Source organism: Alligator sinensis, unplaced genomic scaffold (assembly GCF_000455745.1).
Source record: "Alligator sinensis unplaced genomic scaffold, ASM45574v1 scaffold97_1, whole genome shotgun sequence".
Taxonomy (NCBI): domain Eukaryota; kingdom Metazoa; phylum Chordata; order Crocodylia; family Alligatoridae; genus Alligator; species Alligator sinensis.
Window position 1 is genome coordinate 2,722,740 of NW_005841921.1, and position 14,257 is coordinate 2,736,996.

General features: G+C 43.8%; 1 protein-coding gene across 1 annotated transcript in view; it reads right to left on the minus strand.

The window, feature by feature from the left end:
* The window catches only part of LOC102370299 (galanin receptor type 1-like), an 80,977-nt gene that overhangs the window by 66,460 nt on the left and 260 nt on the right, over nucleotides 1–14,257 (minus strand). The window contains 2 exon segments of the mRNA XM_014517693.2: nucleotides 12,153–12,218; nucleotides 13,832–14,256. Of these exon segments, the coding sequence (XP_014373179.1) occupies nucleotides 12,153–12,218; nucleotides 13,832–14,256 (491 nt within the window).

Below are 14,257 nucleotides of genomic sequence, written 5' to 3' on the forward strand. Positions count from 1 at the left end.
ACTCTTGATTTAGAAAAAGTGTATGAAAGTATGGAGCATGAGTTCCTGTTTGGCACTCTGAAAAAGATGGGGTTTCCACCAAAGTTTCTACGTGGGATTGAGATTTTATACAAAGAAGCATAGTGGACAGTAGAAGTGAATGGTTATCTAATGGAGCAAGTGAAGGTCAGATCAGGCATGAAACGGGTGTCCCCTGTTGCCATTCCAGTTCATCTACACCATTGAGATGTTGGTGCAGAGGATCAGGACAGATCACATGATCAAGGGTGTGCCAATCCCCAAAGTAAATGGTGCACATCAAAATGCATGCTGTACATGGATGATGTTAATATTTTAGCAAGAGACAGCAGGATCCTAGAATGGGCAGTAAGCCATACAAATGAATATGAAAAGGCATCAGGGGCAAAACTAAATATATCAAGAAGTAAGTGCCTGGTTGGGGGGTGGGGATGGAAGGAACAGGAAAACTGGGGCTACAGGTCACAATGGATCAAGATATTGGAAGTGGAGGTGGACATGCGACTCATAGGCAAAGTGGCCTGGAAGAAGGTGAAAGGGAAAGTGAAAAAACAAAACAAAACTGGGGAGCTGGTATAACTGTAAGCTGTCAATGATAGGATGGGTACATGTAATTATGGTAATGGTACTCTCACTCATACTGTAGGTAGTGATGGTATTCCCTTCATTATGGACCACTGTGTGAGGGATTGAATGGGAACTGATGGAGTTCCTTTGAAAGCCAAAAGTGAAAGACTTAGGACAACAACATTATACAAGGAGAAATTGAAGGGAGAATGGGGTTTCCCAGATGTATTTATTTATTTCTGCAAGGTATATCAGTCTGTGCTTCATGGAAGGGGTAAAAGAAGGCACCAAATGAGCTGAGTTTGTCTGGTACTATGCAGGGATGGTATTTCATAAATACAATATACGTAAAAGGTCACTCTCATGGTCTTGGGCCTGGATAATGCTGCTCATGTAGAAAAAGATTATAAAATTTGTGAACTGGTAAAGCATGTAGACAATAGCCACAACTGAGCTGGCTGACTATAAAAAAAAATAAAGTCCTGAGTCAGGGAAATGGAAACTGTCCCTCCACCCCCACAGTGGGGAGGTTCATAGGGGAAGAAGCACAGACAATTTGGAAGGGGTGTTTTGAAAAAAGTTTACAGAAGTACCCCAGGACTTTGGCTGACTGCTAATATATCAGACTGTACCTGTATGGGTGCTCCATTACAGTTGGGGGTCTGTGTAGAACAGCCAAATACCTGAGACAAACATGTTGCAGGGCAGAAAGCATATGGCATGTGATGTGGGAGTGTCAGTTTGTCAGAATGGTTTGGGGGAAGGCAGAGAAACTCCTACAGTAGCTGGGTGCTAAGAGCCAACTCATGCTAGAAGTGGTTCTGTGCAGACTGTGGGCTGGGGCCTAGAGGAAGGACAGAAGAAGAGTACGAAAATCTGTAGTGAGCCTATGCATGGCACTGTCGAAAGCAAGAAACTTAGAAGTCTTGCAACAACTGGAATTCTTGGTAGAAGATATCTTGCAGTTGGGCTTGAGTGAACTGGGGTGGTATTGCTGGTGGGAAACAAGAGAACTCGATAAGGAACAGGTGATGGATGTATAGAAAAGAGGCTAGAGATACCTAGTAGATATAGGATGATGAAAAATGATGAGGCCTGAAAGGTGGAAGAGCTATAGCTGCAGGCCAAGGGTTAGCTAGGGAAAGGTGTGATAGGGACTAAGACAAGACATATATGGGATAAGGGGTGATAAGCCTTAATAGATGATAGGGAATAATGCAGTGTTAAGAAACAAAAATGGCCAGGCCCCTGGATTAATGGGAAGGAGGGAATCATTGGACAATATATAAATGTTGTATGTATTCTGATTGATTTTATTTGTCAAAGTTTTGGAAGCTGATGGAATGATGTTTTAAGTTTTGACACATTATTTTGTTTTCTTCTTAGTTGATGCAACGTTTGTAAGGTAATGTAAGGTGATGAAAGCATATTTAAGTTTTAGGGGTGTAGGTTGTAGCCATGTTGGTCTAAGGACATAGGCAGACAAGGTTCTTTGGGTGAATCTGATATCTTTTATTAGATAAAATAAAAGATATCAGATTCACCCAAAGAACCTTGTCTGCCTATTTTAAGTTTTGATACTTTATTGTTTTTCTGGCCTAAAATTAATATAGTTTTTTATAACACAGTGTTAGCTGATGGAAACAGGTTTTAAATGTTGATACTTTCATAATAATAAAAAAGGTCCCCATCAGTATGTTTACCCAATATGGGCCATGTGTTTTCAAGTCATGGTCAGTGCTGGCTGCATTTAATCAGCTACATAGTTGGTTTCCATTATTAAGCACATGCTGCTTTTGGCAATAGTTTAATGATAGACAATGCGTTTAATGAGGGGTTTTTTGTATGTGAATGTAAAATGAGGGGCTTTTCCTCCCATGTAGATTGGGGAAAAAAACCTCATCGTGTATTCAAGTAAATTGGGTAATTTATATCACTTCATAAAACATGTTCCAAATCTGATATCTGTTCAAAGCTGGCAACAGTCTCTGGTTAGTTGTGTTTTCAAACTCTTCTCCCAGCCCCAACCACAGTTTTTAATCCTAAACCATATTCATCTAAACAATATCCAAAAAATGGAACTGGCTTCATTTGACCACACAAACAATTGAATGGAATTTTTTCATTGCATGTATTAGCCAACTTATGTATGTCTTGTTACTGCTACAAGTATTTGCTGTCTCTTAAAGATTTGAGAAAAGATCAGTTTAGGACCTTCAGCAGCATCTCAGTTTGAAAATAACACCCTTGTATGTGAGAGTGATGACAGGGGAGTGTATGCTGGTTTAAACACAGAGGCCTGTATGTTAACTCTCTGGGCCTCCTTCAACTGGCTGACTTGCTTTAACCTCAGACTTGTTACTGTCAGTGGTCTTTCCTGCCACAACTTGATGAAATACATTGACTAGGGACAGTCTCACCAGCAGAACACGCTTTTGGGAAGTTGGCCTTTGTCAGGACAGGGGTCCGTACAGTCCCTGACCACTGTTACTCTCCTAGTAGCTCTGGGCCCTGTACTCAAGGCTTTAGGTGTAGCATAGCATGTCACAGGCTCATAGCTGCCAAGCCTGGATGTGCTGCAGCTTATCCATCTTAGCAGACACTTCCCAACTGAGCTCAAAGCCAGTCCTTTGCCCTCGAGCCTTTGCTGGCATCTCCCAGCTACTCTTAGTGTCTCTCTCAGTCTCTGTGGAAGCTCAGTCCCTCTTCTCTCTGATCCAGACCACTTCCCAGAGTCAAGGCTCAGCTGCAGCCATTAGCGTTGGTCTAATTCCAGGTGCACAGGCTGTGCCAGGGTTCATTTCACCCAAGCCAGTTATATCAGTCTCAATTGAAAGTAAAATAAAACTAACTTTGGGAATGTAGCTGGTTCCTCCATACGATCTCTTCCATTGTTCTTACTCGGCTGCTACTTGTGATTCGCTCCCTAGTGCTGACTCTGACCACCTGCCTCAGCCTTGGGAGCTCCCTCTCTTTGGGCTCCTTCTGCCTCTCTCTCTTTCCTTCTTCAGCCAGCTTGAGCCTCACATCTTGTGGCAGAGGGTCATCTGACCCTTTCACTTCTGCCCCGAGTAATCAGCCCTGCCTGTGCCTGCACTTGGCAGTTATCTGGCTTCTGCTGCCTCAGCTTTGCATTTTGCCATGGCAACAACTGCAAGCCCATTAACCTTGACCACGGGATGAAGGCAAGTGGGTGAATGTGCATGTATGTTTGTGTGGAGCAATTGGGAGTGCGCACAGATTGGGATGAGAGACAGGGAAGTGCTGGCCCAGGAACAAACAGGGAAGGTTGTGTTCACATCACAGTGAGAAGGTGGAGGGAAGGAAGGTAGCAAGAAAAGGGAAGGACAGGGAGAGAAGTAGTGAGAGAAAGCTCTGAGTGTCTTTGTCCGGGACCCCCTTTGTACCTCTAGTAATGGGGGTAGGGACCCTGTTACAGGGAGATTAATATTTATTTGAAAAAAATGGGAATTAACATACAGAAGTTGTCCAGAGACTTGCAGTCAGGTTTGGAGTCTGAAATAATTTAACAAATTTGTGAAGCCTTGCAGTGATGGCCACTCTAACCAAAGCCATTCTTCTCGAACATTTCACATATGGATTTTTAAACTTGAATAGTGACAAGCATGGGCGACTGGTGCCTCCTGTGTCAGGGGGGCACATGCCCCCCCAGCATTCAGTCAGTGACTGGCGGGGGAGGGGTGGGAAGGGTCCCCGTGACCGATTGTGCTGATCGGGAAGCATGAGTGGAGCACCCAGAAGTGCCAGCGGTGCTCCCAGAAGTCTCAGTAGCGCTTCTCTTGGCACCCCTACTCCCCAGCTGTCACTGGCAGGGGGGCACTGGCACTCCCGCCTACCCCCCTGCCTGTCATGTAAGCAGGGAGTGCTGGCTGTGAGGGGGTGCACATGCACCCCCGTACACCCCCTATGCGTCGCCACTGGTGACAAGCAGATTTCCAGTGGTGGATATTCATCCAAGTTGTTGCTAAACTTTATGACAGACTGTAACAGGGAACCCTGGCCTGGTACCTGCAAAGCAGCATGGCCCCTTGAGGGGAGGGGAGGGGAAGTCTTTATAACACAGGCAGCCAGCAGAGCAGGGGTTAAGGGACAGCTCAGTAGTCAGTTCAGGTGACTAGGGTGTCACATGACTGGGAGAGGGCTTAGGCCCAAGCTATATAAATCCTGGGCTTAAATCAGTAGAGGAAGACAGCTTAGAGTTGTGGAGCTCCAGACAGCAGCATGGAGGGGCCTCCCTCAGTCTCTAGTGGGACTAGAAGAAAGCAGCTCTGCGGGCCTGGGAACAAGGAAGAGTTACCTGGGGCAGAGAGAGAGAGACTCATTATGCAGGCAAGTGGCCTTCATTTTATGTCAAGCCTGATGAGGTTTTGGGTGCTTAGCAGAAGGCTGAAGGGTTTTAAGTTACACTGATGGTTTGGGACAAAAGGGGTGGTATGGAGGTCCCATTAGTGTCTAGGGGCATGTGATTGCCTTGAGCCCTGCTGGGGGCAGGCTCAAAGTGGAGCAGGACAAAATGTGGGGCTGTAGAGCCCAGAGCAGGGCAGAGCATGGGGCAACAGAGCCTGCAGAAGGGCAGAGACACGGGCTAGAGGCCTGGTGCCTGAGAGGGGCAAGACCAGGGCTGGGGCCCAAAGGCCAGGTCCAGAACAGTGGGCCTTGGCTATTGAACCAGCCAGAGTAGGAAGGAGGAAGCTAGGTAGGCTGAAACCCCAATAAGGGAAGGAAGGCCTGAAGTGGCCTGGAGACATAGGGACAAGTGTCCCACCTGATTAATGACTCAAAACACCTACAAGGCATGGAGTGTGGTATGGGGGTGGAATGGAGTCATGCAATTAGCCCTTAAGGTGTTGACCCCTGACACCTGGGGAGTTTCAGTGTAAGATCAGGGTAGCTTCCTGTACTTTAACAATTTACATCAAGGTGTGGTGGGAAAAAGGGTGAACTGCCCTGACAGCAGGGTGCAAGGGACTTGCTTGGCCTCCAGGGACTTCATGGCCACTCCAGGAGATGGTGCCATTACAGACTTATAATATAATTACCTGTACCACATTCTCCCTCCCTTATTCAGTGGCACTATAAATATTTTGGTCAACAGTGAAACAACATTGCATTTCTACCTTATTGCTCAAGATCTAGTTCTAAGGGTATGTGTTGGGACATAATGAAATAAAAGTATATCGTTCTGAAACTTTTGAGGGAATAGCTGTATGCTTTGTGTTGTACTTGGGAGGGGCAATAAGCTGCATCCCTTGTTACGTGAAGAAAAATGATAAAAGGATATTTAGTGGAAACAACTCTACATCCTTGTATTTAATGCTATAAGCTGGTTTGCTATTTTTACTGCACTTACATTTCAGGGTGAAGAGAGAGAACGGTCTGGAAAGCTCTTAGGCTTTCTTTTGAGTCCTATGTAGATACAATTGACTTTAAGATTTCATAGTTGTTCAACTGCATTTTGATTTCAACAGAAAATCCCTCTTTGTACAACTTGGAAGAAAAAACAATAACCTTCATATCTATGTATAACTTTATGCAATATAGATATTATAAGACCCCTCATAAATGTTCTGTAGCAGGAACTCTTACTACCAATGTAATGTTTTAATAGTAACACAATGATTTATACATTGAGCATTTTATACATGACATTTCCATTGCTTTTAGTTCCTCTCCCCATAATATGTCTTGTATCATCACTCTCTATTTTGGAAACTTAGAATCATCTGCTTCCTACAAGCCTTTACAAATTACCATGTTCACACTTCTGTCTCAGACACAGCCTTTGCCCCATAATTAGGTAATTATGCTGATTTTTCTGCCCAGAAGAGAAGCATGGAGATGCTGTAAAATTGGCTGCTTCTGCTTTTCCTTTTCTTCCCTCCAGGAACTGCAAGGAGGTAAGAGCAGAGTTGAACAGGGGCAGATCATGGTGTGGTGATGCAGTCCTTCTCCACTCTGATTTCTGCTCTACTCAAAGTTTAAAACCAAATGCTCAATAGTAGAAGTGGCATTTCCATTCAGGTAGTGCTGAAGGAGTCAAGTGATTCATGACTCATTATGATCTGCCCAGTTCTTGCTAATGGCATTCTATTCCACAGGTGTTAATGACCATCCCTCTTTTTAATGGTCTTGATATTCCACTAATCCAGCTATCCTTTCTTAAACAATTTTAGCCATCTGTTAACTACTCCTGGCATCTCTTCTCCTATTTCAGAGCCCTGTATATTGTTTTTAGGGTTGTTGGTTTTTTTTTTTTTTTTTTTTTTTTTTTTTTTCCTCCAAAATCCTGGATCTGCTCATGGAGTCTAGCAGCAGCTACAGTTTCAGCTTTTGGCTGAGCAGCCAGATCTCTTGACAATTCAGCTGTGAAAGGGTTAAGGCTAGCTTCTGCCTGAAGAAGAATGAGTAAGATTGAGAATGGGTTCTTCCCTGCTCTATGTGGCCATACCTTTGGGGGAAAATTTTTTTTTTTCTTCTTCATTCTGCTTTACTACACCCCCCCCCATGCACCTTGGTGGTGTTGTGGTTTTTTTTTTTTTTTTTTTTTTTTTAGGATGCAAGAAAAAATGGTAGAGTGGGGTGCTGCACATGTTTCCACTTTACTTCAGACATAGATTAAAAAGCTGAGAAGCAGTGAATTCAGGATCAGGAGAAAAGACTCTGGATCAGAGTAAAAGAACAGGAACTATTAACTTTTCAATGGCAGAACAATGTTTGAAGTCGCTACTGTTATCAACAACAAGGCAATTCATGAAAGGAAGAAGGTGCCTGAATGCATAGACAGAAGTGGCTATAGAACTGTGTAACATTTCCGCTTACCCAACGCTGGGATTTTCTTGAGTCACCACCAGGGTAAGCCTCCCCTCAACTCGCCTGCCACAACTTTGATAACAAAATGAATAGGAGGGGTTCAGTGTTGTTAATACAGAGGTCCCACTTGGGGTACTCATGGATCAGAGAGTGGTTAACAAAGGGGGCTCCACCTCCCCTACACCCCCAGCCACATACCAGCTATTGATGATGTTGAGACAATGGAATATGATGTAGGATTCTGGCTTGATCTGGATTTTGTCCGAGGCTATCCTGATGGTGCTTCCTGGCCTTATTAGGACTGCTAGTTTGCCTCTTGCATACAAGGGGTTAACCTTTGGGTTAAGGCCTAGTTTTAGGTTTGTCCTGGTCCTATCCATCCTTCCAACAAAAATCAAGGAAAAAAAACTGAAAGAAAGAAATGAAAAGGTGCCTATTCCCTGGAGGGTTGCCTGTATTAGCCTGCAGGCAACTCTCCCAGCTCCCCAAGGATGCTGGATCAGCTGATTACTTGAGGCTTTGCTCCCTAGCCTCAGATGATGAAGCCTACCTGGCTCCATACAAATTGAGCCCTGAAAGCACACCTTGATGCCTAGGTGTCCCAAGTCTGCCTTTGCCTTGGACGTAGCCAGCCCAGAGGCAGACTCTCCTCTCCTTTCCCCAGCACTCTGGGTGTCTTTTAAATTCCCCACAGTGGCACCAGTAGCTAGTCATCAGCCCAGCGCTGCCTAACTTGACTGACAGCTGGCTTTTAAACCATGGTGGCAGGGCCGTGCATCATTGCAGCTCTGCTGCTTCCAGCCCAGGAAGTAAGTCTTCTGTTTTGTTGGGGGCTAGCTTAGCCTGTCCAGGGTTCCTGGGGTTGCTAGTGGAGTCTCTCAGATCCCTTTCATTACAAACTGTTATTAAAACAATTGAGCTCTCCCTCAATCTGAGAAAAGGCAGGTGGCTAAATACAAGAGATCCAGTAATTTGATCTCTAGTCACTGTTCATCAGAAAGAAGAAATGTCAAGACAGTTAGTTAACTTTATAGTCCTATTTTAAAAAAAAAAAAAAAAAAAAAAAAAAGAGAGAGGCAAAGATCCAGAGAAAATTAACATAATAGTTACTGATCCATCTTCCTTAGTTTCACATCAGGAAAATTCAACTAGCTTCTCATTACCAAACAGTAAATGGAATTCCAAAAGAAACAATCTAATTTGTATATACTATTTGTAGAGGATGCACAACTCTGTTTTCAAATCTTGTCCTTTCAAGTCTGTATGACTTCACATGCAGTTCAAATAAGGACAGAAAGATATTGTGTTTCCACATGCTGCCTATCCTGTGGTCTTTGAAGTGAATGATCCAGTTCCATAGTAAGCAACATGTCACGGGGTGGGGTCCCTAGAGACAGCCGTGATGCCCCTAGGGCCCTGTGACCATGCCATCTTTGCCTTGCAGGCACCTTCTAGTCTCACCTGCCATTCTTTGTTGGTTAAGATAGTAGATAGGGAGGCTTCCCTCAAGTTGCTACAGTCACAGTCCTGAAGGACCCCACTAAACCCTGAGGGTTTTTAGACCCCTTGCTGGGTCCTGTTCTAAGCAAGTATCTTGTGAGACACCACAAGCCTTATGGGCTAGATGCATGGCTCCAAAACTACTCCTTTACCATGCCCCACGCTCGCAGATGGTATGTAGACATTGTCTCTAGTGATGAGGCCTCTATTTAGTTCAGCCTTTTGTTGTCACTGGACCCTTAGCATCAGTAACTGTGCCCTCTGGTGCTGGAGTCTCTTCACCTGCTGTCTCTGTGCTCTCTGGCACTGGGGTTCTGTACAGTAGTGTGCCCTAATGAGGCTTCCTCCTCCTCCCCAATACCTCCAGCCTGGTCCACTAGATTAAAGAACAACAAAAATATGAGCCCCTGGACTATAACCTAACAATAATAATACCAATGACACTGGAGGCCAAACTCTGTACCTTTTTAAGAGGTCCAGTTTCTCCCTCAGCATTGTGCGCCTCCTCTCCCCAGGCACTTTAGGAGCTCCTAGAGCCTGTTAGTCTTACCCACAGCCAGACAGGCAGCCAAGCATGTCCGTGGAGCTTTCATACATGAACTCCTTCCCCCTTGACTGCTGCCAGAGAACTGACTACCTCCAGCCCAGGCCTGGGGCTTATATGTGCCAAGGGCCCTGCTTTCTTCTGGGCAGCTGACCGGGTGCAGGTGCAGGCTAATTCTCTCATTAGCTTGCTGCCACAGCAATCTGCACCTGTGGAGTTTCTGCCTGGCTCCTAGGGCCCTCTTTTTCTAGGCAGTTTTTGCCCTTTAAAGGAGCAGGCACACCGTAGTGCCCTGTGACACAGCATTAACATTAAGACCAGCTGAAATGATTTAGGAAAGATCCCATTACTCTCAGAAGTGGGACATATCTATAGAGGGTGAAGCTTGTCCTTCCTGGGCCCGTGCTGCCTATTGGCAAAAGAAATGGATTGATTTGTAAAAGCTCATCTGCCAAGGTGCAGAGAATTCACTAAAGCCAGGGTTCAAATTGACTCTTGCGGGGCTCGGAGGTGCTGGGAGTGGTGACAGTGGCAGAGAGAAGCTGCAGAGAAGCCCAGGCGTAGGCTCTGGGCAGCTGCAGAAAAAAGCACCAGACAGTGACGAGGGGGAGGGACCACTTTCCCCCAGAGCTGAACAGCAGTTTCTGCCTGGCTGCTGAGGGGGTGTGGGGCTCATCTCTTATGGGGGCTCAGCCCCCCTGAGCTCTGACTAAAGCGAAATACAGAAGTCAAAAAGCCCAAGGTTGAACCAGTTTGTGTACTGAACTTCTGTTGTGTTACAGATTTGAACCATTTTCTGATCACTTATACCAGTTTATGTGTAATTTGTGTCCCTACTAAGGGGGAGGCAGATACTGGAAGACAATGCTATTCTTTTTCATGGCTTGTCTACAACTTGCTGTACTCCGAACTCCTTGCTGAGCAAGCAAAATTAAAATTTTAATGCAAGGAAAAGCCACATTGAACTAAGACCACTGGTTCCATGCATGGCTTACAAGAGGCCTGGAACATATATCTGGACACTCGCCTTTCCTGGATTATAGTGTTACCAGAGTTTGTTTTATAGGTGGAGATCTTAAGTTTTATATTATTCATTCTAGTATCAGGAACTTGTACTGAGTGTAGTGAACAACATCTTAATTACTGGTTAGAGATCCAATACTATTTCTGAAGATGTAATAAATCCAGAAGAGATCATATAAGAACATCCTGTTAGGAAGACCTTAATTTGATTTCTTTAATTATTATTCTAAAATGCTTCATGTACTCGGGATAGGTAATACTACAACTATACCTCCGCAGTCTCCTCACAAAGTTGTGTATCTGGTATTGGCCCCTGTAGGTGGGAGATTTCCAAAGAAAAAGTAGATTCAATAGTAACAGTTTGATATTAAAGCACAGAAGACTATTTCAGCACAGTACTTTGAAACAACCCTAATAAGGTTGCTAAAGTTATGACTTCAGGGGAAACATCCATTTCGAAGGATGAAGCATTTGCACTCTTTTTCTATATGTTTAATACTTATCCTATCTTCCCCATCCTTTGTGTTAAGGCGCCAGATTTATACAATGATCTTCACTTTGGTTATGTGTAGATAGCAGCAATCGAAATGTACTCTACATTGTGCTAATATTAAAGCACTAGCCACCTGCCTGTCAAGAATGATGATGAGGAGAGCAGGGAGAGGGGGAGTAGAGCCCCGTACCCCCCCGGCCTGCTCCCACTTCCCTTCCACTGCTTGGGGTCCAGGCCCATTTCTCCCCTGTGCCCCACTCCCTGCTGCAGCTCCTTTCTGTCTGCTCCACTGCTGCTGCCTCCATCCCCTGTGTCCCCACCATCATGGTGGTGCATTGCCACCTGTCCAAACGCTTCTTCACACTCTTATTGGTTGTTTGTCAGTATCTATACACAGAGTTGAGTACCAATTCTGTTTAACTTTAAAAGTTACAACATTTATGCCTGGTGCATCTGATCCTACTGCACTGAAGCCAGTGTTTTGCTACTGCATACATGATTAAATCCTAAATCCATATTTAACTGAGGGAAACAGAAGGAAATATGATTGTTAGAAGGAAACTATCCAAACGTATTATTCTCCGAAGTAATTGCAAGCAATCCAATTTATTATTACAGACTATTTAAGAAGGGTTAATCCTGAAATTGGGTTGGCAAAATAGCATCTGATGAAACAAACTGCTGCTTATGAAAGTTTACAGACTGACTAAATCAGAGATTCATAAAAGTTACAATTACAAACATTCAAACTATTACATTCAATATGACAAGCACCTGCCAGAAATTTGAAAATTTCAGTTTTTCGAAACCGGAGTGGCAGCTGGCCACGGAGCTGCATGCAAACTTCCCCCTTCGTGTCCGGGGGAGCAGAGGGGGAAGCTTAAAAAGGTGCCAGTATTTTGAGAATTCTGGATTTTGGAGATCTGGATTTATGAAGTTATATTGTACTAAGGAAACTTAATCATTGTAATTTAAAACATGACTTGCTTGCCATGATTAAACTTTTAACAGAACTCAGCAGGCATGCCATTATAAATAAAAGCTCCTCCAAAATGCAAATGAAACGTGAGATAACTATTAGCCATTTTAAAGAACTATCATATGTATTGTATTATAATAATGCATGCTACCAGTCAGGTAGATGATTCATTGCATTTATAAACTTAAATATTTTACCTTTTTCTTTGATCTCTCCGATTTCTTAGAAATGTTTTTTACTTTTGTATGAAGATGATATAAAACCTAAAAAAAAAAAAAAAAAAGTTTGCATATGAACTTGCAGTTTACATACACAGTTAAGAAAGAAAAAGAATCAGTTTACAAAGTTAAGATTTCAATGAAAATCAGCTTCAATTTTTTGTTAAATACATATTGAAATTTTTAACTCCAGTCTTTACACTGGTTTCTTGTGAATCATTTCTTGTGGAGAAAATTATTGAGCATGGATGCTGCATGCCTCCAGAGGCTGGGGGTGCATAGCAGGCTCCCGCAGGTGGCAGCAGCAAGTAGGGAGCTCCCAGAGGTGGCTGCAGTGCTGTCCCGCAGACACCACTGGCAGTACCCATGGCAATTGCGGGCCACCTGCAGATGCTGCTAGCAGTGTTGAGGGGAAGAGGGTGGCCAATGGTGACTGCTTGCAGGTGCCACTGGCAGTGTCAACAGTGTCTTTTCACAGGGGGTTCACCACCACAGCCAGGAGGTGCATGTGGATTCACGTGCACCCCCTACACATCACCAATGATACTGAGTGTTCATTAGAAAGTACTTACTCTAATAAAGAATCCAATTGAAAGCATGTTGAATTCTTTTGGTGACCTTAGATCAGCTCTTTGAAGATTACATTTGCATTTCTATTATGGCTGGTACCCTAAAGTCATTTCTGCATACTGTCAGAGTAGGACACTTGCTGCATTACCACTTATTGCACATTTTGAAGTAGTAATTTTGACTTTCAGATTGGATAGCTAGACTCCTTTCAGAATATTGGTGGCAGAATTGGGAGTCATGGAAAATAAATGTGAGAATTTCTATTTAGTGTTCTAATAACATTTAGATTAACCTTCCAAAATACAATTACAGCACCTTTATAATCGGGCAGTTACTATTCTCTGGTCATTGGCACTAGGAAATGAAACTACCTAGATTGATTAATTAAAGAAAATCCATTTATTAAATGTGGTTCGCATGCCACTTGCTAATATGCTCAGTGTGGGAACCTAGCAGAAGAGAAACTAGCATCAATCTGAAATGCCTCCAGGGGAATCCAAGCACTTCATTGAAAGATGTTTCCTCATCTCACACACACACAAGGGCAGAAGTTAGCAATTTCAGTATATAAAAAAAACCCCTAAAACATACATACTTTGTAATAGCTTCTATTTCTACTTTAAAGCCTCTTTCTAAAAATTATATATATATTTTAAAATTGTTACAATGGTATAGAATTCACTTAATCTTGCAGGGACATCAATTTATAAACCGACTTGAATTGGTACCTAAAAATATTGTAGTTTAAGAAAAAAGTCTGTTTAACCTTTACATTCAGCAATGCTTGTATCCTCTGTGTAGCCATCTCTTTGTGTATGTCACCCAGTAACAAGGACAGAAATATTTACTAAAAACATAAAGTAATTGTAAAGCATAAATCAGTAAGAGATTTAAGTAAGTGAGGAGTTCCCATCAATCCTGAAAGTCTGAGAGGAAATAGTTGGAAATCTTTTACACTACTACCTTGCTCGCTCACTCCCTTCACTTTAGTTCTTCCCACCCTGTTGTAGAACTGGTGGATTCAGGTAAAAAATAACTTGGGAATGTTTCAGACCGTCACCCACAGTCCTGCTTAGCCCTTTACCCACCTTGGCATAGCAGCAGGTGATGAGCACCAGGGGCAGTAGGTACCCCACCACCAGGATAGCAACCTTGTAGGTCTGCTTAGCAGCTGAACCATCAGCCCAGTGTTCCCAGCAGAAAGAGCTGTTGGGTGCCTTCTCATGGCCACTCATGAGGGCCTGGTGCTGGGCAACAGGGATGGCAATGAGCAGCGACAGCAGCCAGATGACTCCAACACCCATGACAGCATTACGCTTGCTGCGGATGCAGAGGGAGCGCTTTGCGTGCACCACAGCAATGTACCTGTCCACAGACATGGCTACCAGAGTGAAGATGCTGACCAGCATGGTGGTCATGGCCAGGTAGTGAACCCACTTACAAAAGAAGGCACCGAAGACCCACTCAGGTAGGGAGTAGATTGTGGCTTTGGAGGGGGCACAGAAGAGCAGGGA